Raw genomic sequence first — 26,125 nt, 5'->3', positions numbered from 1 at the left:
TGATAATCGATTTGTTGGTGGATTGCCTGAGTAACCAGTTGGCTAATTGTCTTAAGACAGCACCGTATAAACATCAAAAGTCTTGCCGTCTAAAAAAAAAAAAAAAAGGTAAAGCTTTTGTTCAGGTTTTTTTCCAAATGTGGTGGTCCATTTAAAGCCATACAAAGGTAAAGTTTAAAACCCTGTGCTGCTTTAATGTTGTTTGTGATGCATCAGGAAGCTTTTACTTTTCATCCTGGTCTGTTATTATGGTGTAATGGCTTTCAAAATCCCCTGCCCATAAATGTCACTTAAAAGCAACAAGATTTGTGGTTGCTAACTTTACATGTCAATCAGATGGTGTCTTCCTGTCAGCACAAACCAGACTTTATACAGACAAAAGTCTGGCTCTGTGAGACCAATATGAGACCCATGTTTCTTCTGAAGGTGGTTTAAATGATCAGATCACATTACATTGGCTTCCGTGTGCTGCATTTAGTCCTAGAGTAATATTAAGAGCAGGTGGGATTGTAGTCACCATCTGTAGTTGGATTGATATTATTTCCTCTGCAGTAGGTAGGACCCTAAACTTTTTTTAGACCTCATCAGAGCATGCCTCACTTGTGGTTGGCCTCTCCACTCTTGGCTCATTACTCTTCCTTTCCTTCACTCCTCCTCCTCCTCCTCCCTTCCTCCTGCATGTGTCCACATGGCCTCCGGCCGTTCCAGGCATGGCTTCCATTTTGATGTCAGCTGCAGGACTGGGAGTTCGCTTCTTGACCGCCCCCTTCTCCCAGAGTGGCTCCAGCAGGCCCACCAAAAACCAGCCCAGCTCCGTTAAGAGGGCAAAGAGACAGTCCAGGACAGGTAGTTAAGCACCGCCAACCAGCCCGACCGAACCTGCCCTCCACTGGCCTGCAAACTGCTGCCGCTCCTGTCCTTTTTTTAATTGCTGATTTTTCTTACCATTCTACTTTTAGTTTATATTTTCCTCAATGGGTTTGGTACTTCAGCTTCATTCTCACACTCTCCTTCCGGCCATTGCAAGATGTTTGTGTTTCGCTATTTATCGCTTGCTTTGGCTGTCATGTTTTCACCCATTTCACGTTTATGCCGTCATGGTCACGCCGTCTTGCTTCCATCCTCCCGATCACATAATGAATGCACCATTGATGGTATTCGGCTTGACACCTGCCTGCTCACCTGTGGGACCATGCAGACATGTCTGCTGGGGGGGGTTATGGAATAACAATTGTTCCCGGTCCTTTTTTCCTTTCTCGCTAACCCTACATAACCTGTGTTGTTTTAATGCCATTTATTTTAACATCTTAAATACAGGAGATGGATATTAGGTTCAGACTGACACTCACAAGTGATGTTAGTTTACTGCTTCAATATCAGCTTACTAAAACATCCTAAACACAATGTTGCAGTGTTGTCTGACGTCTCTAAAAACTAACACCAGGATGTGTAATATGAAGTGTGTGCTTTTATACAGTATGATAAAAGGCTGATAAGTATCAAAAATTGACTGCTTAAGAAAAGCCATATGTATATAACAGATATTTCTGTCACATTCTTTGAGTTTCCACACTAATAAACTGTTACTTAGCAAGTCGTTTAGTAGTAGTAGTAGTAGTAGTATTAGTACATTTAATTATAATAAGAAAATAAATATTTAGCTAATTTAATTAGCTAAAATCCATAAATTTCGTGGTAACACTTTACAGTAAAGTTCCATTAGCTACCAATAGTTTACTAAAAAAAGGAGCTTATTTGTTGCGGTATTAATTAATCCTTGTTAACATTAATTATTAAGAATACTACTATTAAACGGAAAATTTGATCCAAAATACACTTACATTGTGTTTGCATATAAATGTGTCTTTGCAGTGTGAACACAACCACCCTACAATGACACCTTTTTTTTAAATTATCACGCTGTTTTGATTTTCTGAGTAGTATGATGTCATACTGCTCAAGCCCCGCCCACAACCGCTGATGGACTGTCCAGTATTAGCATATTTCTGTTATTTTCTCCACACAGCTGTAGCAACAATGTCTGGTAAGCAATGGCGGTAAGGCAACCAATGTCTGGTAAGCAATGTAAAAGTAATTGCAACAGACATCAGAGCCGCTGAGAACACGGTGGATTAGTTTTGTTTTTCATGGTAACGTCAGGGGCGGGGTGAGCAGTGGCTCATAATCATTTAAAGAGACAGGTCGCTGTTTTTTTTTTTTAACTTTGAGTTTTAGGACATTATTACAAAGAAGAAAACAAAACAGAACAAAAGACAAGAGCAACTTAATACAACTGAGAAACTATAATAAAAAAAATATATCGTACAATAGAGTTCAACTGATAAAAAAAAAAAAAAAAAAAATGCAAGAACTAAAATACAGTCTATGTCCGACAATGGAACATGCTCCCTGACATATTGCTTGAAAGTGTCCCAAGCTTTATTAAATAAATTTCTAACTTTAGAAAAAGGAGGACATCACGAATCCATTGTGTTGGAGTTGGAGGCTTATTATCCTTTCACTTCAGCAATATTTATCGTTTGGCTAATAGCATGATAAAAGCTATACAGTCAGATTGTATCTTTGTAAGATTATATGAAATGGGAGTGATTTCAAAAATGGCTATCAATGGGCAAGGGGTGATCGATTAACCTAAATAAACGGAGACTTTTTCAAAAACATGGACCAGAAGCCTCTAAGCTTTGTACAGGACCAGAACATATGTGCATGAGAGGCTGGGGTTGAACAGAGCTGTTTTTGACAAGGTAAAAGGTGTTGTTTTACATGACAATTTAGGAATTGTAATCAAAGTATGTTATAGTATATAATACATATGTGTTGTCCCCTTTAATTGTTGATTCATGTCAGCTCCGGTCCATTAAATAATATTAACATTAAATAGATATAACTTGTAATTATGTATTACAGGGCTCTTACTAAAAATATACTTTAAATAACTAAAAATAAAACTGCCAGCAGGTGGCACTAAGTCACTGATTTAATTACTGAATAATTAATTCATTTGATTCGTTCAAGCAAGCGACTCTCTTTATGAATGAAAAAATTAAATCATTGATTCCCTAGATTGGTTTGAAAATGCAAGTTCATTCATAAACGAAACACCGCTGTGTTTGAATGGACATGCACAGCGGCTCAGTTGTAACTTATAGAGCAAATTCAGGCAATGGTCAGACAATGTCACTTAATATTAAAGGAGTAGTTCACTTTCAGAACAACAATTTACAGATAATTTACTCACCCCCCTGTCATCCAAGATATTTGTCTTTTTTTCTTCAGTCGTCAAGAAATTATATATTTTTTTAGATAAACATATCTGGAAATTTCTCCATGTAATGGACTTAAATGGTGCCCCGATTTTTGAATCTTCAAAATGCCGTTTAAATGCAGCTTCAAATGGCTGTAAACAATCCCAACCGACGAAGAAGGGTCTTGTCTACCGAAACGTTCGGTCATTTTCTTAGAAAAATATATTTTTTACATACCTTTTAAGCACTGAAACTCGTCTAGCACTAGGGCTTGTAGTGCGCGTTCCCGACTTTACGTACTGCGTCCACCGTGCTCTGCAATGCAGCGAATGCTTGAAGCAGTCCCATCAGCTGACTCGCCGATTGTTTGTAACAGTGGAACAGATGTGGTCCAGTCGTGACAGCACTGAGATTCCTGCTCCGTTGGAAATGGCTGGCATTTTCCACTTGCACCACCATCTCGTCTGGTTTGAACGCGGTCTGCCCGAGGCTTGTGTCGCAGTTTTCTCTCTCTGACAGAGTTCATCGTCTGTGTATTCCGGCTCAAAAAGGTAGGAAACGGTGAAAAACTCCATCTCATGTGCTCCTCCAGCTTCAAAGTCGTCCGACATCGTTGTACTTTATGTTGTACCTTGTTGCTAAAGAGTATTTGATTGTGTTGCAATTCTCTCTTCTCAAGTTCGCTTTGTAAACACTGGGTCTGTAGTTTCGCATACGTCACGCGTGACCTTTCGCTGTGAGTACGTAAAGTCGGGAACGCGCACTACAAGCCCTAGTGCAAGATGAGTTTCAGTGCTTAAAAGGTATGTAAAAACATATTTTTCTAAGAAAATGACCGGACGTTTCGGTAGACAAGACCCTTCTTCGTCGGCTGGGATCGTTTACAGCCATTTGAAACGGCATTTAAACGGCATTTTGAAGATTCAAAAATCGGGGCACCATTTAAGTCCATTATATGGAGAAATTTCCAGAAATGTTTATCTCAAAAAACATAATTTCTTGACGACTGAAGAAAAAAAGACACAAACATCTTGGATGACAAGGGGGTGAGTAAATTATCTGTAAATTGTTGTTCTGAAAGTAAACTACTCCTTTAACTTATTGATTTAATACAACCGTTAAATAATCAAGATTTAATTTACAAACTCCCTTAAAAATCATTAAAAGCTGTCACTCATCTTAGTTCATCACGATCTCACAAAGTTTGATTATAATCAACGAAGCTCTCTACACTGCACAATCAATCTCTTATTTACACTCTCTGTACTATCTGTTTATTAAAGAATTTGTGAGATATCTCTGAGATACATCACACAACGTTGCAAAAACGCATAGAAACTTTTACAACTCCTCTGAGCGCAAACACATATATGCTGATTGGGTCATTCGCACATTGTGCTCCAAAATATTTTTTCATAGTCGCATGCAGTGGTTTTTAGTCGAAATATCGCACTGTAGAGCTCTGTATTAGAAAATGCTGAAATTGATATTAACTATTACCTAACTAATTAATGTTAACAAATTAAACCTTATTGTAAAGTGTTACCAATTAACTTTGCCAATTGTAAACCTGAGCCTTAAAAATATTACGTTAAAAGGCTTTTAGATACATAGCCACTAAAGGAGTATGGTGATGGGAAGGAGAAAATATTTGTTTTTAAAAATATTTCAGTGCTTTTGGGTTCACTGGTGATGGACAGAATATGAGGTAGGAGGAAAAACCTATTTCAGTGTTTTTCATGTGAATGCAAATTTTTTGGGGAAATGCTAAATTTTTGTGAGTGAATGCAGAAGCATTGAAATATACTTTTTCCTTGCATCTCACTTTTTTTCATCACCTTATCCCCTTAGGGACTGATGTGGGAAAAAAATAAAGAGTTTTTAATTGGTTATGCTTAAACTTTCCTAGGGGAAATTTGTAAATGATTAAAGGTGTTTACATAAGCTTATATGTGTCAGCATATAGCCAGTGTACGATAATGCATAAAAATGCACTCATTAATACAAACTCTGATTCCGGAAGTCTAAAGCAATTGTTATTGCCTTAGGTATTTGGTTGTTGTTCCTTGGAAGAACACTGGAAACGAATGTCATAGCATCTCTAACTTCTTCCTACCAAAACACATTTCCATAATGCATTCGTTCATGTAGAAACCAAAACAAACATAGCATTCAGCATTAATGATACAATAGGAGTTTATTTTAAGTGTCTGCATAATGCACGAATAGTCTGTATTCAAAATGGTGAATAATTAATTATATATTTATATATTTAAAAAATCTGAAAATTTACATTTAAAGGCACTTCAAATTGTAAAGGAAAGTTATTTAAAAGTTAAATAACCCATGAATGGCTTAAAACATGAGTTTGGGTGAGACATTGATTATTAAAAGAAATGATAATAAATCAAACTGGCTTTTCTTGAGTCTCAGTCATGTACAGTGATTTGTTTATTTTTAGGTGCATTATAAGGAAGGATTCATTTGATTGGTTAAAAATCTGTCTAGTACGCAAATCATTAATTACAGAACCCACAGCCTAGCTGACAGACATATCTGTCTCTACAAGCCACAACACTGAAATCTAAGTTTTTAAGGCATCTTTATCAAAATGTAGTCATGTTGTATCATTTTATTTGGAGTGCCAGTTATTGGACTCGTGTAAGTTACGGCCTGTCTTATTTATGTTCTTAGCACCAGCTCAGAAACCAGAAGAAGTCATTAGGAAATACATGGAGGAAGAGCCTGTGCCCCCAGAGGAGGTATATTTAAAGTTCACAGTCCAATAACAGTTTTGTACTAGCATAAATGGGTAGATTTCACAGGTCATATTTTATCCATAATTAAATGGAATTAAATATTTTGTTCAAATAAAATAGTTCCCATTTTTAGACAATTTTTATGTTTATTTTCATGACTGTTATGCGTTTTTTCCTATGTGACAATGCACAAAGTCTTCAAATATAACATGACCTGTGCATATTTGTATGACATCCACCCATATGTTTAAAGCTTCTTTTAAAAGTATTACTCATGCCCTGCCTTTATGAGATGTGTGGCATATGGCCGTGTGCTTTCAGGACTGTATTATCTGTATGGAGCGCCTGTCCTGCCCGTCTGGTTATGAGGTCCCAGCTGAGTGCTCTCAGTCTCTTCAGCCCAACACCGTGGGCAAATTCACAAAATGTGGTCACACTTTCCACATGCTCTGCATGCTGGCCATGTACAACAATGGAACCAAGGTGTGCAATTCCTTACCAACACTTCTAACTGACATGGGTTTCGGAGCTAAACAAATAAAGCAGTTCTTTTAGTTGAATAATCCTGCTATTATAGGGTAATTCCTGGATTTGTTCATATTTGTATACTGTTAGTATTCAAAAATGGATATGGAATATTAACAGAATTTTACTTTTTTCGATGAAGTACACCTTGAAAAGTGTTCAAATATACTCTACCGTCCAAAAGTCTGAGGTCGGTAAGAATTTGTAATGTTTTTGAAAGCAGTCTCTTAGGCTTTATGAAAGCCAGTTTCTGCCACTGAATAAAAAAATCTAAATTATTGTGAATTTTTATCTTACAATTCTGATTCAATTTTTTCTCAGAATTTTGTGATATAAACTCACAATTGCGATTATAAAGTCATAATTGTGAGAGATGAACACATGATTCTGACTTTTTTTTCTCAGAATAGTGAGATATAAACTCTCAAATTTTGAGTTATAAGGTTCAAAAAAGAAAAAAGACTGATGTTTTCAGAATCGCGAGTTTACATCTCACAATTCTGATATAATAACACAATTGTGAGTTATAAAGTCAGAATTGCAGAATTGACTCTTTTCTCAGAATTGCATATATATATATATATATATATGCAATTCTGAGAAAAGAGTCAATTCTGCAATTCTGACTTTATAACTCACAATTGTGTTATTATATATATAACTCACAATTGTGTTTTATATATATATATATATATATATATATAGAGAGAGAGAGAGAGAGATAAACTTAGAATTTTGACTTTTTTTCTTCAGAAATGCAAGTTTGTCTCTCAATTCAGATTTTTTTTCACAATTGACTTTTTTTTCTTAGAATTTGTCAGATATAAACTCACAAATTTCAAGTTATAAAGTTCAGTTTTAAGGAGTAAAAAGACTGATGTTTTCAGAATTGCGAGTTTATATCTCACAATACTGACTTTTTTCTTGCAAATTCTGCCCCCTTTTTTTGCAATTTGGACTTTTTTTCTCACATTTCTGAATTTTTTCTCACATTTCTGAATTTTTTCTCGAAATTCTGACTTTTTTTCTTGCAATTTTGACTTTTTTCCTCTGAATTGTGAGATATAAACACAGTTGCGAGTTATAAAGTCTAGTTGTGAGGGGAAAAAAGACTGATGTTTTCAGAATCGCAAGTTTATATTTTTACAATTCTGATTTAATAACTCACATTATTTTTATGAAGTCATGAGTTTACAAAGTCAGAATTGCAAGATATAATAATAAACTCAGAATTATGACATTTGTTCTCACAAAGTCAAGTTTTTATCTTGCAATTCTGACTTTTTTTTTCTCAGAATTGTGAGATATAAACTCACAAATTTTGAGTTATAAAGACCAGTTTTGAGGGGAAAAAAGACTGATGTTTTTTTAGAATCGCGAATTTATATCTCACAATTCAGATTTAATAACACAATTGCAATTTATAAAGGCAAAATTGATATCGATAATTTAAATTGATAATTACTGATTTCTCAGAATTGCGTGATATAAAGTCAGAATTGCGATTTGAAAACTCACAATTCTGCCTTTTTTTTTTGCAAATGCAAGTTTATATTGTGTAATTCTTTTTTTTTTCTCAGAATTGTGAGATATAAACTCACAATTGCAAGTTATAAAGTCCAATTTTAAGGAGTAAAAAAGAAATGTGTTTTCAGAATTGCAAGATGTCGCAACAAGCTTTTTTTTAATATTATTATTATTATTTTTTTTTTTTTTTTTTTGCAGTGGCAGAAACAGGCTTGTACAGGCTTACCATGACCACATTTATTTGACCAGAAACAGTAATATTGTGAGATGTTATTACAATTTTCTATCTTAATATATTTTACAATTTCATTTATTCCTGTGATGCTGAATCTGAATTTTCAGCAGCATTTTTCCAGTCTTAATTTTCACGATTCTTCAGAAATCATTCTCATATGCTGATTTGCCACTCAAGAAACATTTCTGATTATTATTAATGTTGCAAACGGTTGTGCTGCTTAATATTTTGTAAAAAAAAAACCATGATACAATTTTTTTTTAGGTTTAATTGATGAATAGAAATTTCAAAAGAATAGCATTTATTTAAAATCAAAATCCTTTGTAACATTATAAACGTCTTCACTGTCACTATTGTTCAATTCACTAATAATGACAGTGAATCAGTCCTTGTCAAATAAAAGTATTAACTTTTTTTCAAAAACAAAAAAAATCTTACTGACCACCAAACTTTTGAACATTAGTCTATGTAATGCATTTTTAAAATTACTGTAAAAGTGACAATGGGGGCATGCAATTACAAAAAAAAAAATGTATTAGTTCCAAAAACGTTCTAGATATTTTCACATGAACTCTTCTTTTAATTTTTTCTTATTAATCACATTTTGTCACACCATAGGACGGGAGCCTGCAGTGCCCCTCATGTAAGACAATCTACGGCGAGAAGACCGGCACCCAGCCAAAGGGCAAGATGGAGATTTACAGTGTCCCTCAGTCTTTGCCTGGACACCCAGACTGCGGCACTATACAAATCATTTACAACATCCCGCCCGGAATACAGGTCTGAATTTGCAAGTTGATGTAGTGCTGTGCTGTTTGTTTATTTACACCATAATTTAAGCATATTCTTAACAATAACCTCTTTAGGAAAGGTAAATAACTGAACTGAAAGAAGTACTGGAGGTCCACATGAACCAGCCAAATGTTTTGACTGATATCAGCATCCAACTGCATTTGTTAGAGGCATAACTGACTCATTCCTTTGTGTGGGAATGGTTTTGTCCTTGCCTCGGCCCGCGCTAAGCACTCATCATCTTAATGCACTCTTTATCTGCAGGGTCCTGAGCACCCAAACCCAGGGCAGCCGTATACATGCAGAGGATTCCCTCGCTTCTGTTTCCTTCCTGACAATGACAAAGGAAGAAAGGTAATAGAGGGAATTGACCCACTTCAAATAAAGATTTATGCCACGCTCATTTGTCAGAATATTGAATCACTAGCCCCTTTCACACATTAGACCTGTTAAATTACTGTTCAGTTGCTGAATCAACTGTTCCAGTACTAGGTGTAATTTACACAAGCATTGGCTTTCTGTGCTACCATTCACACACAGACACCAACATGCCATAAAAACGTCATTGCGTGTGAAAATATAGCGGGCTACTGCTAGTTTAAAAAATAAATAAGTAAAACAAATGGTCTGGGGCTAGAGATTTAGTTTTCAATGCTAGGTGCATGTATTGTTGTGTTTTTGTAACTAAAGGTGCACTCACATAAAAAAGGTCCATGGTTCACTGTCAGTAGTGTAGTGATGTTTCTCCGTCAAGGGAGGCAGTGTCTCCTGTATTTTTGTTTTTTAAAGAAACATTGTCCAATTTGTCCATTGTCTCTCTCGCCTCCCCTGATACCATTGAGTTTTAACAGACACCCTAAAGCGTGCTGTGAGTTTGGTAGGGGATAATTGAGAATGAATGGGGGGAAGTCACATGAGAGGAAGCAATGCCTCCTTTCAGATATGATTGGATATTACTGGTTATGAACGGCTGTGATTGGTTAATGCAATAAATCCCACCTCTTGTGTTTGTGTGCCTTCTGCGTTCGCAAATCAGTCTGAATGAACAATATAATGGCGTTAAAAAAAGTAAGTAAACACACACTTAGACATAGAACCACTTTGTTACGTCAAAATAAGACTTGAAGACGTGAAAACATGATCTGTGGGAGTTTTTAGTGAGAAATCTGCTTGGTGAAATTTAAAGTCCGAAAAATTCAAAAATAGATCAAAGTTAACTATTTAAAAGAAAAGCTCAACGTAAGTTCACAAATAAAATATATTGGTTAAATTGTTACTGCCTTGAGTTATTTTAATAAATGTGAAATGCTTGATGAGATTCATAAATGGATTAATAGATTAAAATTTTTAATGTTGTATTTACGTTTTAAATCTTTAATTAGAAAATGTACAATTTTTATATTTACTACTTAATATATAATTTTTCCTCTAAAGTTAACTTGTCTATACAAAGAAAATTTGCAATAAAGACTTTTTAAAATTTACAGTTATTATAATTATATAAGAAACTGAGACAGCGGTTAATTCATAGACACTGGATGATGATGGTATACATGGCAGAACATTTAATAAATTACATTTTCAGCCTGTTCTTAACAAGACATTCTTGCAGTTTTAAACAAAAACATCATCTGTTTTAGCAGTTTAAAAAGTTGACAAGCTAAATTTGCAGCTAAATGTAATCTAAATTTGCTAAAAAAAATGTGACCCTGGACCACAAAACCTGTCATAAGGGTTAATTTTTTAAAATTGAGATTTATACATCATCTGAAAGCTGAACAAATAAGCTTTCCATTGATGTATGGTTAGTTAGAATAGAACAATATTGGCCGGGATACAACTATTTGAAAATCTGGAATCTGAGGGTGCAAAAAAATCTAAATATTATGAAAATAACCTTTAAAGTTATCCAAATGAAGTCCCTAACAATGCATATTATTAATCAAAAATTAAGTTTTGATATATTTACGGTAGGAAATGTATAAAATATCTTCTAAGAACATGATCTTTACTTAATATCCTAATGATTTTTGGCATAACAGGAAAATCAATAATTTTGACCCATACAATGTATTTTTGGCTATTGCTACAAGCATCCCCGTGCTACATAAGACAGGGTCACAAACATACATTTAAGGAGATAGTACCCATTTGCTTGTTTCAGACTTCCATTTATCTTTAGCACACAACTAAAGATATTTTTCATATTATCTCCTAATTTTTGTCTCTCCATTAAAAGCAAGTCTAGGTAATCAACATTTTCAAGGTTCAAAAGTGCACAACGACAATAAAAGTCATTCTAAAACTAACCCAAGGCATACAAACATACATTTTATGTACTGTTAAAAGCATGAAAATGTTATTTACCTAGAATTTAAATGGATAAACACAAGTGATGAGAAATGATTAAAAATGTCTTAATTTGTGTGAAGATGAACAGTATTTTTTTCTAGTATTTTTTAGCAGCTAAAAAATGGTTTTAAGTCAGTTATTTCTATCTTTGCTGTAGTGAAATATCAGTTTACATTTCCAAACATTAATTTTGCCACTAATTGTGAAATAGAGTTTGACAACAGCCAGTTGAAGACAAACAGAACAAACTGAGACAGACTAAATCCAGAAGAACTGTGGCACGTCTTAAAGATGCTTCAAGAGATCTACCAGCAAAGCTACCTAAAAAACTGTTCAACTAAGTGCAACGAGAGCAAAAGCTGCTTTAAACACACAGGATGGTGGTCACACAAGATTTAGTTAATAGAAGTTAAATGATAAAGAAAATCTGTTGCATTATTTTTGACAGTATCCTCATTTGACAGCATTTGTGCTGTATACAAGTGCCTAAAACTTTTAACAGTACTGTAGCTGAGTTTCTTGAAGCATCTTGGAGACGTTGCCACAGTTCTTCTTGATTTAGTCTGTCTCTTTTTCTGTTGTTTCATGTCTTTCCAGACAGACTGGATGATGATGAGATCAGATCTCTGTGTGGAGCACTGGCTGTTGTCAGACTCTTTGTGCAAACAAAAATCACACTGGATTATTACAATTGATAGCAAAATGAATGTTTGGAAATGTAAACCGATACTTCCTACTGACACACTACAGCAAAAGACTGACTTACAACTAGTGTTCTAATAATTTTGGCCACCGCTGTATACACAATTAAAAATGGCCAAAAGGGAAAGTGTTATTGTTATTTAGCCCTGTATGTTCTCATAGATGTGGACTAGTTTTGTCAGTACCTTCAGAAAATTGTCTGAAATTCCCTAAAATCATCCAATGACGTCAGAGCATCCTAACCTTAAACAAGGTCGAACCTTTAAAAAAATATTTAAACTCCAGCATTTATTGATTGTCGATAACCACAGAACATAATTTCTTGTTTTTGTAACCTTTAGCAGTGTTCATTAAAAATTGAGCCGCACAAGCGAGTGAGATTGAACAGCACATGATTTCTCTTGCAAAGAAAAATAAATCACTCCATACTGCAGTGAAGTAACAAAAGAAACGCAGTACGCATTGGATCACAACCAGGTCTTGCTCAGCATTTACGTTTAGTGTTGATCTTTGCACAGTGTTCTGCTTTCCGTTCCTCTCTCTCAGAGCAAACCAAAAACTCTGATTACTTTAAAACTGTCTTCATCCGTCTTCAGGTGTTGGAGTTGCTGAAAGTGGCGTGGACACGGCGCCTCATCTTTACCGTGGGCACTTCCAGCACCACAGGAGAGCCAGACACCGTCATATGGAACGAGATCCACCACAAGACGGAGATGATGTCCAACGTCTCCGGTCACGGCTATCCCGATCCCAACTACCTGGACAATGTGCTCTCAGAACTGGCGTCACAGGGCGTGACGGAGGACTGCCTGAAACGAGAGTCTCAGAGCCAAGGGGCTCAAGGTTCAACCATGTGAAGCAGACCGTCCCATCTACTGTAGATCTAATAAAACTTGACGAAAAGGGAAAACTAGAGTTACGCTGTTGGTTGGATGTATGCGAATGTGGTCGAACGCAACTTCCCTCGTCCATTCCCACTCTTCGGCTGAGTCTAGAATATTAACGCACATGTGGGGTCACTGGCTTCGTGGTCATCTTTACTTTCACCGTATTGTAAGGCAGCTACAGATGGTTTCGCAGGAACGGCTCGGTTTAATGTTGTAGATTGATGAGGGTGCCCGAATCTCGTGCCAGGAGGAAACTCGCCAATCTAGGCGTCCATCTCAACACATGATTCATCATAGGGCTATGATGTCCTTCCTGACGTACTACATTATAGTAGAGCATCTGCGACTATGATCATTGGAAATAAAAGCAGTACGAAAACAGTAAAAATTGCACATCAATGCAAGTCATAAATCTTTAATAGTACTGTAAAATACACTGCTTCACAAATGAAAGGCACTTTTACAGAATTTGCAGCTGGTAATTTAATTCAATTTTGTTTTAAAGGGATAATTCACCCAAAATTGAAAAATTACCTAATGATTTACTCACCCTCGAGCCATCCTAGGTGTATATGACTTTGGTTCTTTCAGACAAATTTGGTCGGAGTTATGTTAAAAAAGTTCTGGTTCTTCCAAGCTTTATAATGGCAGTGAATGGGTGTTTAGATTTTGATGTCTAGTAAAGTGCATCTATCCATCATAAAAAAGTACTCCACACAGCTCGGTGGTGTTAATAAAGGCCTTCTGAAGTGAATCGATGGGTTTGTGTAAGAAAAATAACCGTAATTGTTCATGAGAGTGGCGTTCCAGCGGATAACGCGAACTGTAAAAAGTTTTCACCAGATTCAAGTCATTTTAACTTATTACAATAAAAATGAGTTGATTTAACTTGTGAGTTGAAATGACTTAAGTTGATTTCACTTAAAATTTTAAGGCAGCTGCTAAACTTAAGTTTTTAAGTTGAAACTGGTGAAAACTTTTTACATTGTAGGATGTAGGCGAATGCGGCTATGAACACAGAAGTCACAAAGTACAAAACAAGGATTTGTAAAGAAAAATGACTGAGGTTTTCGATATAAGCCAAGAGAAGACTGGTTTGCCTTTCTAGTTCTTAAAAGACTAGCATATTCTCTCTGGAACCTATCTGTTGGAATGCCACTCTCTCGTGAATGTGCGTATGACAGTTTTTAGGAAGCTGGAGATTATGGTTTATAAAGTTTCAAATATGGCTATTTTTCTTACACAAATGCGTCGATTCACTTCGAAAGGCGTTTATTTACCTTCTGGAGCTGTGTGGAGTATTTTTTATGATATGATGGATGGATGCACTTTTTTGGGCTTTAAAATCTCAACACCCATTCACTGCCATTATAAAGCTAGGAAGGGCCAGGACATTATTAATATAACTATGATTGTATTCGTCTGAAAAAAGAAAGTCATATACATCTAGAATGGCTTGAGGGTGAGTAAATCACGAGGTAATTTTCATTTTTAGGTGAACCATCCCTTTAAATCTTTTTTTTTTTTTTTCCCCCCAAGTCAAGAATCAAGTCAGATTTGGTGATGGTGTTTACTTGCTATTACGTTTTCTTCGTTTTGTTTACAATCATGAGGGACTTAAAGGAGAACAAAAATGTACAGATAATTTACTCACCCTCTTGTCATCCAAGATCCAAGTTCATGTCTGTCTTTCTTCAGTCGTCAAGAAACTTTTTTTTAAAGAAAACATTTCAGGATTTCTCTCCATATAGTGGACTTTTATGGTGCCTGCGAGTTTGAACTTCCAAAATGCAGTTTAAATGCAGCTTCAAAGGGCTCTAAACGATCCCATCTGAGGAAGAAGGGTCTTATCCAGCAAAACGACTGAAAAAATTACAATTTATATACTTTTTAACCTCAAATGCTCGTCTTGTCTAGCTCTGCATGTACTCTGTGTATTCCGGTTCAAGACAGTTAGGGTATGTCGAAAAACTCCCATCTCATTTTTTCCTTCAACTTCAAAATTGTCCTACATTGCTGTTTTACCTTTTTTTGTAAAGGGTGTTTGACCTTTGCACGTTCACTTTGTAAACAATTGGTCGGTACTTCTGCAGTGATGTAGGGCGATTTTTAAGCTGAAGGAGAAAATTACCCTAACTGTCTTGAACTGGAATACACAGAGCACACGCAGAGCTAGACAAGATGAGCATTTGAGGTTAAGTTGAGGTTAAAAGTAAGTGTTTCGCTAGATAAGACCCTTTTTCCTTGGCTGGGATCATTTAGAGCCCTTTAAAGCTGCATTTAAACTGCATTTTTGAAGTTTATACTCACGGCCACCATAGAAGTTGACTATATGGAGAGAAATCCTGAAATGTTTTCCTCAAAAATTCTTTCCAACTGAACGTCTTTGATGACAAGAGGGTGAGTAAATTGTAAATCTGTAAATTTTTGTTCTGGAAGTGAACTTCTTTAAATGGATAGTCCATCCATCGTGTCATCATTTACTCACTTACTTTGGAAGGCAAAAGAAGATATGTTGCCACTGTTCCTTTTCACTCATGAGACAAAATACAATTTAATCGAATGGGAACCAAAATAATATCTTCTTTTATATTCCACAGAAAGTCATAGAGGTTTGAAGGGTGAGTCAACCATGGCAAGATGTTTATTTTTGCATGAACTGATACTTTAATTTTCGTCTTGATTCAACACAATACATTTTCTATTGCAATGATCCCCTTTTTTTTGAATGTCCGTTAATGAATTTTAGTTATTTAATGATGTAAAACTTTCAAGAGCTCGGCAACACTACATAATGTTGTTTAAAAAAAAAATCAGTGCTTATTTAATTGTAGACCAGATCCTGAGAATAGATGTAGAAATGCAATTCCACAGCGTTATCATTGAGTTGCAGTAATAGATGGTGCCACAGAGACAATCAGCAGTGTTTAAGATACAGTCCATTACCACTGCGAGTCTGGAGACATTCATTCATTCATTAATTCATCCATCATCTCATATTCCACAATATGGGATTTTTGGTTTTACAATGTATGCAACTGTATATATAAATATATATTCAACTTCTAATCAGCAATAAACATTACTCCATATAACATTTTTTGTTTCTGTTATTTGTTGTTGAGAACACTAATAAAACGCTGAACTCCTCCAGACATCGTCAGTATGAAATGAAAGCAACCAAACCACCAGTAATGCTAAAAAAATTGCCACATTTGACCAAAACAGTAGTAAGAATAAGATTTGCGATTTAAATTATGTAAAAAATTAATATTGTGGCCACAATATCTAATATTTTACTCCTGATTTTAATTCTTGCAATAATTGAATGTGAATAAAGTCTAGCTGAAATGTAGCATTCTGTCAGTAGAGGACAGTGTTGCTCTATGAGACTGCAGTACAAATGCATCACAGAGCTCTTGCTCTTACGCTTTATAAAGACAAATACTTTTCACCTGCAGACTGAAATTCTGTTCTTCCCTTGTGAAATGAAAGCTGAAAACTGTCACAGACATGCTGGTTGCTCAGAGAAAGTCACCGTGCTACCTATCAGATCCAAACAGGTGTTTTAAATAGAAAAGGTAATGACTTTCTACAACTTCTACCTTTTTAGCATCTACATCTTATTTGCTTTGCTTTTGAAGTAACAGACATGCGCCTGCAGCGCAGAAATTGTGAGTTTGCCAAGGGATTCATTTTACTAAGTAAATATCCAAAGTGAACCGACTATGAAAAACACGCCTCATAAATAAGCGCCCTTTGATTGTAGGTAAGAATAAATCGCTGGTAAGTGGTAATGCTGTAAGAAGACGCTTAATGCAGATGGGGAGATCAAACAAGATTAACAAGAGAATAATGCTGATGCACAGCGAACACGCTTGTTCTTCAGTGTCTCAAGTGTTGGTTCAGATCACAAGAATGCAACTCCTTTGAAATCTTGAGTCCTTGCTGGGCAAAATAAGTGTTCGAATCCCGGCTCGAGGACCTTTCCCGATCCCGCCCCCCATCTCTCTCCCACTTTGCTTCCTGTCATTACTGATCTGTCCTATCAATAAAGGCGAAAATGCCAAAAATAAATCTAAAAAAAAAATGTTATTTCCTTATAGCGGCCAATGAACCGGAAGTCTCACCCATAGGTGTCAGAATGCATTTTTTGTGCATATTTCCAACTCAAATGATGAGTTTGAATAATAAATGTAATAATGTTAATGAAACTAAGTCACGTTTAAAATGTAAATATATACATTTGAAGTCAAAAGTTTACATACACCTCGTAGAATCTTCAAACCGTGCTGAAAAAAAAAAAACAGCCTAGGCTGGTTGGCTGGTCGTAGCTGGTTCAAGCTGGAAGTAGTTGGTTTTAGCTGGTCTCCCAGCCTGACTAGCCTGGCCAGGCTGGGAAAATGGCCAAATCCCCTCTAAAACCAGCCTGCTGACCAGCTAAAACCAGGCTGGTTGACTAGCTAAAACCAGCCAACCAGCCTAGGCTGGATTTAGCTGTTTTTTTTTTTTCACCAGGGAAAAATGCATGTTTTTTTTATTTAGTACTGACCTGAATAGGATATTTCACATAATAGACATTTACATATAGTCCACAAGTAAAAAAAAAAGTTGAATTTATAAAAATGACCTTGTTTAAAAGTTTACATACACTTTGTTGTTACCTGAATAAACCACAGCTGTTTTTGGTTTGTTTGTTTGGTTGGTTGGTTGGTTGGCTGTTCTTCAGAAAAATCCTTCTTTGGTTTTTCAGCATTTTTGTGTATTTGACCCTTTCCATCTTTTCACACTGAGGACAACTGAGGGACTCATAGGCAACTATTACAGAAGGTTCAAATGCTCACTGATGCTTCAGAAGGAAACACAAAGATTTGAATTTGAAGATCAGGGTATAAATGTAACTTATTTTGTCTTCTGGGACATGTATGTTCTGTAGCTTCTGAAGGTCAGTATTGAATGAAGAAATATATGATATTTAGGCAAAATAAGAAAAATGTACACATCTTCATTCTGTTCAAAAGTTTTCACCCCTGGCTCTTGATGCATAGTTTTTCCTTTTGAAGCATCAGTGAGCGTTTGAACCTTCTGTAATAGTTGCAACAGTGTCCCTCATTTGTCCTCAGAGAAGATGGATCTCAAAATCATAGTCATTGTTGGAAAGAGTTCAAATACATAAAATGCTGAAAAACCACAGAATTTGTAGGCCTGAAGGATTATACTCAAGAACAGCGGTCTGTACAGGACAAACAAGAGACTTTTTAACTATCACTAAAAAAAAAAAACAGCTGTGGGTCATTCAAGTAACAACACAGTATTAAGAATCAAATGTATGTAAACTTTTGAATGGGGTCATTTTTATAAATTCAACTATTATTTTCCCTTGTGGACTATATGAAATCACTTTGTGACATTTGAATCACATGAAGATATGATGTTAATCAATCAATATTCTGAGAAGATCTCCTAAAAATGTGTTACCCCTGGTTCTACACTGAACAAATACTCTAAACACAACACTTCTCATGCCAGCTCATTTTGGAACTGATTTACTGCCTGTTTATTGTCCTTGCTTCCTCTGTATGCATGAGAAATCCTCTCTTTTGCTTATGAAAGCGCTCCCACTTTCTCCCTCCCTCTTTTTTTTTCTTCATAACTGGTAATGAGACCCTCTCTGACTCCATCTTATTAGGAAACATCTATGCTGTTTGTTGTGTGTAATTAAAACAAGGAGCGAAGGGTGCTGTGATGAATTTCCTCCACTGAAGTGTGTCCCGCCGCATGCCCACAGGCTCATCTTCTCCTAAAATGGGCTCTTGCAGACGTTTCTGAAAGAAATGAAAGAATATTATTCGATCATATACTTGTTTTACGGCTAGTTCTTGAGATCTCAAATTAAGGAAATATATAAAAAAGGCTCAATGTTTAATTCCAAATTACTGAAAATAATGAGTGTAGAGCTCAAGTATTATTTGGTTTACTAGTGCTCTAAGGTACAATCATGAGATTTTCTTCTATATAAATATATGTAATTGCAAGATGCAGATGTCGACTGTAATTGTAGTTATATAATAAGTAACTGCGAGATAAAAACTTTTGAATTTTGAGATGTCTGAACTGTTCGATATAAACTCGCCACAGAGTGTTTTCATTGGTGGCACTGAACTGAATGAAACTAGCAAATTCTGCTAATTATTGTTGCTGAAAATGGTCAATTATTGTCATATTTTGGGCTGTACTAATCAGTCAGACCGGGAAAAACATTTGGAATACTATAGACTGCCAAAGGGCAGGGCAAGAATCTTGGGGGTTGGGGTTTTATTTACTAGTTTTGGTATCAAAATATGTCATTTCCATACCAAAACTACATATATTACAGTCACCGTTATGCAGATTGATCATAAACACAGCTAAAAAGCTTTCTACCGCAGTGGCCATCCTTCACAAAACTAATATCTACTACAGTTTTATCACAGGTAGAATGCAAAATGGTTCAATACAAGCATTTCCGTCAAATGGAATTTATGCAATAGTTCTTTTAACTCACGGGAGAAAATCAACCTGCCGCAACAATTTAAAATCAGCCCAATTCCATGGAAAAATAAGTATTTGGCAACCCTATCCGACACAAGCTGCATCCAAAGCGATTTAAATACTTCACATATTGATAGCGACTCTGTGATGCACAAAAATTATATTCAATATTAGAATGTTTGCGGGAGCAGGATTAAGAAAATAGTCCCGTGCAAGGCTTTAATACAAAAACGCACACAATGAATGGCGACTGTAGAAAGCAAAAGCCGAATAACGTACATTTTGGCGGATTTAGGAATCCCAGACGCATTTCCAAAAAGAGTACGTATGGTCACCCTAACTTTGTCAAAATATTGTGGCCTTTTCTGCTTACTAAGTCCTTCTCGATATGATTTAGCAGCTTTCAGACGTTTCTCTGCGGCTTAGACAGAATAAATTAGCAGAACAACGTATTCAGTAGTACATTAACCATGCAATCAATGCTGTTTTTTACACCCGAGTATCTCCAAAATGGCCGCGCATCCGGGTGACTGACCAAAAGGTGACGGAAAGTGCAAACACAAGGTATTGCGGTAAGTGTATCTGTGGCAGAAACAAATTGCGCTGTTGTGAAGAGGTGTCTGAATAGACACGAGAGTAAGACTGTACTCATAGTAGTTTTCTATAAAATAGTGTTTTATTTTTGTACATTGAAGGTCGTCCAATTTATTTCGCCATGATGAAATTACGTGACCCAAGTTGATTCGTATCGATAAAAATTACATAAAACCTTTACGGTTATGCTTATCCACGTCAATAGATGGCAGTGCAGCGTCTAATGTTTATGTCGGTGCTTAACGGACAACAGTGGTACTAGAAAACAAACGCCAGGTAACGGCTCGATGCATCTTTAATGGCATATGCAGTTATTAAGTGAAATGACACGGTGATTTGAGGGAGAAATGATTCTTGCTGACCGATTCAAATGCTTAGATGAACTTGTGACATTTGATTATGATTATCTCATCTGCTACGGTCAGTCGTTGGATTCTAGGTCAATGGATAAATACACAGGTCAGTAATTAACAAACAAGTGTGGCGTGTTGGTCTAGTGGGCATGTATTTGAGGGTTTAATCGGTCTCAATAGGCTTTTTTTTATTGTAATGATCCAAAATAGCACAATAGATTGCATCCACTTGAACGAAAAGCAAACCGTGGGAAAGCAATAAATTGGAGCGATAAATTGGAAATTCACACTGTCGCATTCCAGCACAGATGAAAACAATGAAATACTGAGCCAAACTTTAAAAATGACAAATTCCAGCAATAGATGACCACACACTTTATAAATTGAGAGTTACATAAAGTGTCAGGACAAAATACACTACCATTCATATATTGGACGTTCATAAGTTTGATTTATAAGAGTCTCTTCACAAATTATTATTATTATTTTGATCAAAAGCGGGTAAAAACAGTTTAAAAAAAATAACATTTCTATTTGTGGATTTGCTGCTCAAGAAACATCTCTTCTTATTATAGTTAGATGGAACTGGTTGTGCTGCCCATTCAAGTGTGAATGACTTACAGTTGTTGAGCAGAATGTTTAAAAGAACAGCATTTATTTTGTAATATTATAAATGACTTTACTCTCATTTTTACTTCTCATTTAATGCGTCCTGGCTAAAAGTATAAATTGTAATCAAAAAGATAAAATAAAAACCTTATGGATCCCAAACCTTTGAACGGTGTAGTGTATGTTTATAACAAGCTTTTGGAGGGTGTTTCGTCATTTCAACATGTTAAGCTGATAGATATTCTAGTTAGATCTAATGGATAGTTTTATTTCTGTCTTTGATCATGACCAGACAGCAAAGATTGCATGAAATGACTGTTTTTAACAGGTTACCCTGGCCCAACATAGATCAACATGCTGCAACATTACTTGTTCTGGTGAAATATTAATTTGTCAGTCTATGTGTTTTGAGGAGCTTGCCTAACTTGATGCATTAAACCAAGATCCCAGAGAAGGATGAGCATTAATCTGTGACACGCCGTGGTCTGAAGTCAAACCAAACTCCGGCCCATCTATCTCATGAGCTCAGTGGCAGTCTCAGCCGCTGCGCCATTAATCAGTGTGTCACGTTTCATCTGGAGGTGTTGACACTCCACTCACCCAAACGGCTGATCACACACAGTGTGTTCACAATTCCCGCGGGCTAATTGCACATTTCGCAGTGGCCCTAGTCCTGGTGTGGGACTATGGAAATTCACTTCCTCTCTCGCAGTCATGCCACTATTAGTTCATCATTGTCAACTAATGAATGCAGGCTCCATTGTCTCTCAAAATTTGATGAGATGACATGTAATTAATTGTGAGTTGTGCAGAATGCAGCTCAGGGGGTTTTTGATGTCTGAGAGTGCTGATGTTCTTGCATTGTATAATTTCCATTTTTTGTGAGCACTTCATTAAAACTCCCACTCAAGGATATTTCAGAATGGGTGACCTGAAAATTTATGCGGAGGCTTAAAATCAACTTGATATTAATGCGACCATATTTACTTGGTGGTCATACTGTGCAGGAGTCATCGGGGCATATTACTGCAGAAATGTTCCTGTTTGTAATCTTTGATCATGTATAATAATTTGCTACATCTCCGAGATGACTTTCCTTTTTCATTGATTTTTCTCTTTCCTGGTATATCATTTTCACTTTTCACAATCTGATTAATTCCCTATAAAAAGTCTAATACAGTCTTTTCAAACGGAACAACACCCACTTTTTGATCAAAACCGTAAATAAATTTGTTTCTAGCTATATTAAAATGCTGTTAAACTTTCTATTCATGACAGAATCCTGACAAAATCTCGGTTTCCGCAAAAATATTAATCGGCATAACTGTTTTTTAACATTGATAATGATAAAAATGTTTCTTGAGCAGCAAATTAGCATATTAGAATGATTTCTGTAGGATCATGTGACACTGAAGACTGGAGTAATGATGCTAAAATACGGCTTTACCATCACAGGAATAAATAACATTTTGAAATATAATAAAATAGAAAACAGTTATTTTAAATTGTAATAATATTTCTCTATTATGTTTACTGTATTTTTTTTTGTCAAATTAAAGCAGCATTGGAGAGCTAGAGCACTATAAAATCAGTTTTATTTTTCCCAAATTCTGTTTTATATTTTTCCAAACAATGTTTTGTACATGTTAATTTTTATAGACTCTATTTCACTTGTACAGTTTACCAGCAATTTATTAAAAGTTTAACAAAAAGGCCCTATGATTTTTTTCCCCCAGGCTGTCAAATTCAATTTTTAATCAAATTATGTTTTCTATTAATTTTCTGGATTCAGTTTTAATGGTTTCATTAAATTTTAATAATCAAAAGCTTTTCTAATTAAAGGAGAAGTTCACTTTCAAAACAAAAATTTACAGATAATTTAATCACCCCCTTGTCATCCAAGATGTTCATGTCTGTCTTTCTTCAATCATAAAGAAATTGTTTTTTGGAAAAAAAAAATATATATATATATATATATATATATATATATATATATTTCAGGATTTCTCTCCATATAGTGGACTTCTATGGCGCCTGTGAGGTTGAACTTACAAAATGCAGTTTAAATGCAGCTTCAAATTGCTCTAAATGATTCCAGCCGAGGAAGAAAGGTCTTATCTGGCAAAACAATTGGTTATTTTCAATTTTTTTTTTACAATTTCTAAACTGTTATCAACCTCTAATGCTCGTCTTGTCTAGCTCTGTGTCAACTCTGTGTATTCCGTTTAAGACAGTTACTGTATGTCGAAAAACTCCCAACTCATTTTCACCTCAAACATCCTCCTACATCGCTGCAGAAGTACAGACCCAAATGTTTACAAAGTGAACATGCAAAGAAGATCAAACCCCCTTTACAAAAAGGTAAAACAGCAATGTAGGACGTTTTTAAAGTTGGAGGAGAAAGTGATTTGAGATTTTTGAACCGGAATACACAGAGTACACACAGAGCTAGACAAGACGAGCATTTGAGGTTAAAAAGTGAATAAATTTTTAGAAAATAAGTCGAAAATAATAATTTCACTATAGATAAGACCCATCTTCCTCGGCTGGGATCATTTAGAGCCCTTTGAAGCTGCATTTGAACTGCATTTTGGAAGTTCAAACTCATGGGCACCATTTTATGGAGAGAAATCCTGAAATGTTTATGACTGAAGAAAGAAAGATATAAACATCTTGGATGACAATGGGGTGAGTAAATTATCTGTAAATTTTTGTCCTTTAATTGATGTTATAAAATATATAGTTTTTATTTTATTTATTTATTTATTTATTTTTCCCCTAAATACTGTGCTGTGTATTTACTTTTTTTTCTTCTGGTAAATAAATTCTAGTAAACAATTTCTCTGGTAAATATTCCTTATAAAAAATAATGTTTTAATAATCATTTAATTATTAGTAGCAGTACTGTCACCCAACTTTTATTTTGACGAGTTGCTTTGAAGACTTTGAATTCCTTAAAAAGGAATATAATATTCACAGACTCTAGTCCATGTCACATTTTGATTTCAGTGTACTGACCTACATTTGGATTTATTATTCCCAGATTTGACTAATTCTGTAACATGCCACGTTATAAAATACATTCTAATGATTGGATTCCACGATTCCTTCTGCCTTTTCCACTTTGCGGAAATCATAGGGCCCTAACAATATTAATCAGCTACTGTTTTCAACATTAATAATAATAATAAAAGTATTTCTCGAGCAGCACATCAGCATATTAGAATGATTTCTGCAGGAACATGTAACCCTAAAGACTGGAGTAATGATGCTGAATAATCAGCTTTACAATGTAACATTTTACAATATGTGACCCTAGATCACAAAACCAGTTATAAGGTCAAAACCAGTCATTTCATTTTTTTAAATCATTTGATATTATAAATAAGCTTTCCATTGATGTATGGTTTGTTAGGATAGGACAATATTTGGCAGAGATACAACTATTTGGAAATCTGAAATCTGAGAGTGCAAAAAAAATTAATATTGAGAAAAATCGCTTTTAAAGTTGTCCAAATTAAGTTCTTAGCAATGCATATTACTAATCGAAAAATTAAGTTTTAAAATATTTATGATAGGAAATTTACTAAATATCTTCATGAAACATGATCTGTACTTAATATCCTAATGATTTTTGGTATAAAAAGAAAAATCGATCATTTTGACCCATACAATGTATTGTTAGCTATTGCTACAAATATACCTGTGCTACTTAAGGTTTTGTGATCTAGGGTAACATATATAAAAATAGAAAACATCTATTTTAAATTGTAATATTTCACTGTCTGTTTATACTGTGTTTTTAATCAAATAAAGGCAGCATTGGTGAGCATGAGACATATGTTTCAATAATAAGAGGAAAAGATTTAGACTGATTTAGAGCGTTTTATGCCATCAGCCAATTGTTGTCGTTTAAAATCTGCACTTTCAGAACTGAATGCCCATTAGCATGTTGTGTACTGAACCTGTACTTTCAGAGTAGAGTTTCAGAGTCTGCGCCAGCCAAGCAACTGCCATTGAGATGAATACAAATGCTAAAATGCTATTTTAGTTAGGTATTTCCAGACTTTTACCATTAAAAAAACACTGGAGGTTGCAGAGTGCTGTTAGTTTGCACTGCGCATCTATATTCGACCGACCGTTCAGGTGGTGGTCCGCTCTCCCATTGGTATTTGCTGCAGGTGCTTATTTGCATAAAGTAAAGCTCACCTTTGTCACATCACCAGGGGTGTCTGTCAGCATGTCGCTGGAAATCGCCAACTCTTGTTGAAAATGAATGACTTTGGGTCAGCGTACATCTGCGAACCGCCGCTTTAGAGATAAATGAATATATACACTGCTGCTCACCATCAACACTCTAAATTCAGTGCATGTGTGCGCTAAAAAAAATTATATGCACAAATATATGTCATTTGCAATTAACAGCAGTTTACAGATGTTTTAACAAGAGTTGCGGTCACTTGTATAATAACACAAATATCCTTTGGCTATAGACCGGAATATTCTGTCTACTAACGTGTCTTTTTGCCTTAGGTTGCTGTTAACCTGATTTACACAAGTCCTGGTAGATTGAGCTAAAGGCTCTCACTGTGGGATCTTCCTATTCCTGAAGCCATCCATCAAATTGCCTATCGATCCCTGGCATTTGGAAACTGGGCAGGATTCTGTATTCCAGACGCATGCATTTGCTTGTTTCTCTGCTTTAATGGGTAGAAGTAAGAGACTGAGATCTTTACAATGACAATGATGGAGAACAGCTGTGATCAGCGATTAGTTTAAATTGACAGTAGTGATTGGTGGCCTTCACAGAGACTAAAATGAGTCCAATTCAGAACTCCACTGGCAGTCTTCTTTGATCTTTATATTGATGCATCGAAGATTATTAATGATTATAAATATTGACTTGTATATGTATATCCATTCAGAACACACAGGTAAAAGGTGTTTGTCTGCATCTCTCAGTGGCCCTGTCCTTCGTGCCAGTGCAGTCCAT

General features: G+C 35.5%; 1 protein-coding gene across 1 annotated transcript; it reads left to right on the top strand.

Moving 5' to 3' along the window:
• The first annotated feature begins 6 nt into the window (after positions 1–6).
• dtx2 (deltex 2, E3 ubiquitin ligase) lies at positions 7–16,142 on the top strand. The gene is made up of 6 exons (XM_073839845.1): positions 7–846; positions 5,961–6,028; positions 6,347–6,508; positions 8,931–9,092; positions 9,369–9,458; positions 12,755–16,142. The coding sequence occupies exons 1-6, from the start codon at positions 711–713 to the stop codon at positions 13,013–13,015; spliced, it is 879 nt and encodes a 292-aa protein (XP_073695946.1). The 5' UTR covers positions 7–710; the 3' UTR covers positions 13,016–16,142.
• Positions 16,143–26,125: the final 9,983 nt, after the last annotated feature.

Source organism: Garra rufa, chromosome 5 (assembly GCF_049309525.1).
Source record: "Garra rufa chromosome 5, GarRuf1.0, whole genome shotgun sequence".
Classification (NCBI taxonomy): domain Eukaryota; kingdom Metazoa; phylum Chordata; class Actinopteri; order Cypriniformes; family Cyprinidae; genus Garra; species Garra rufa.
This window is presented reverse-complemented; position numbering and strand designations above follow the sequence as displayed.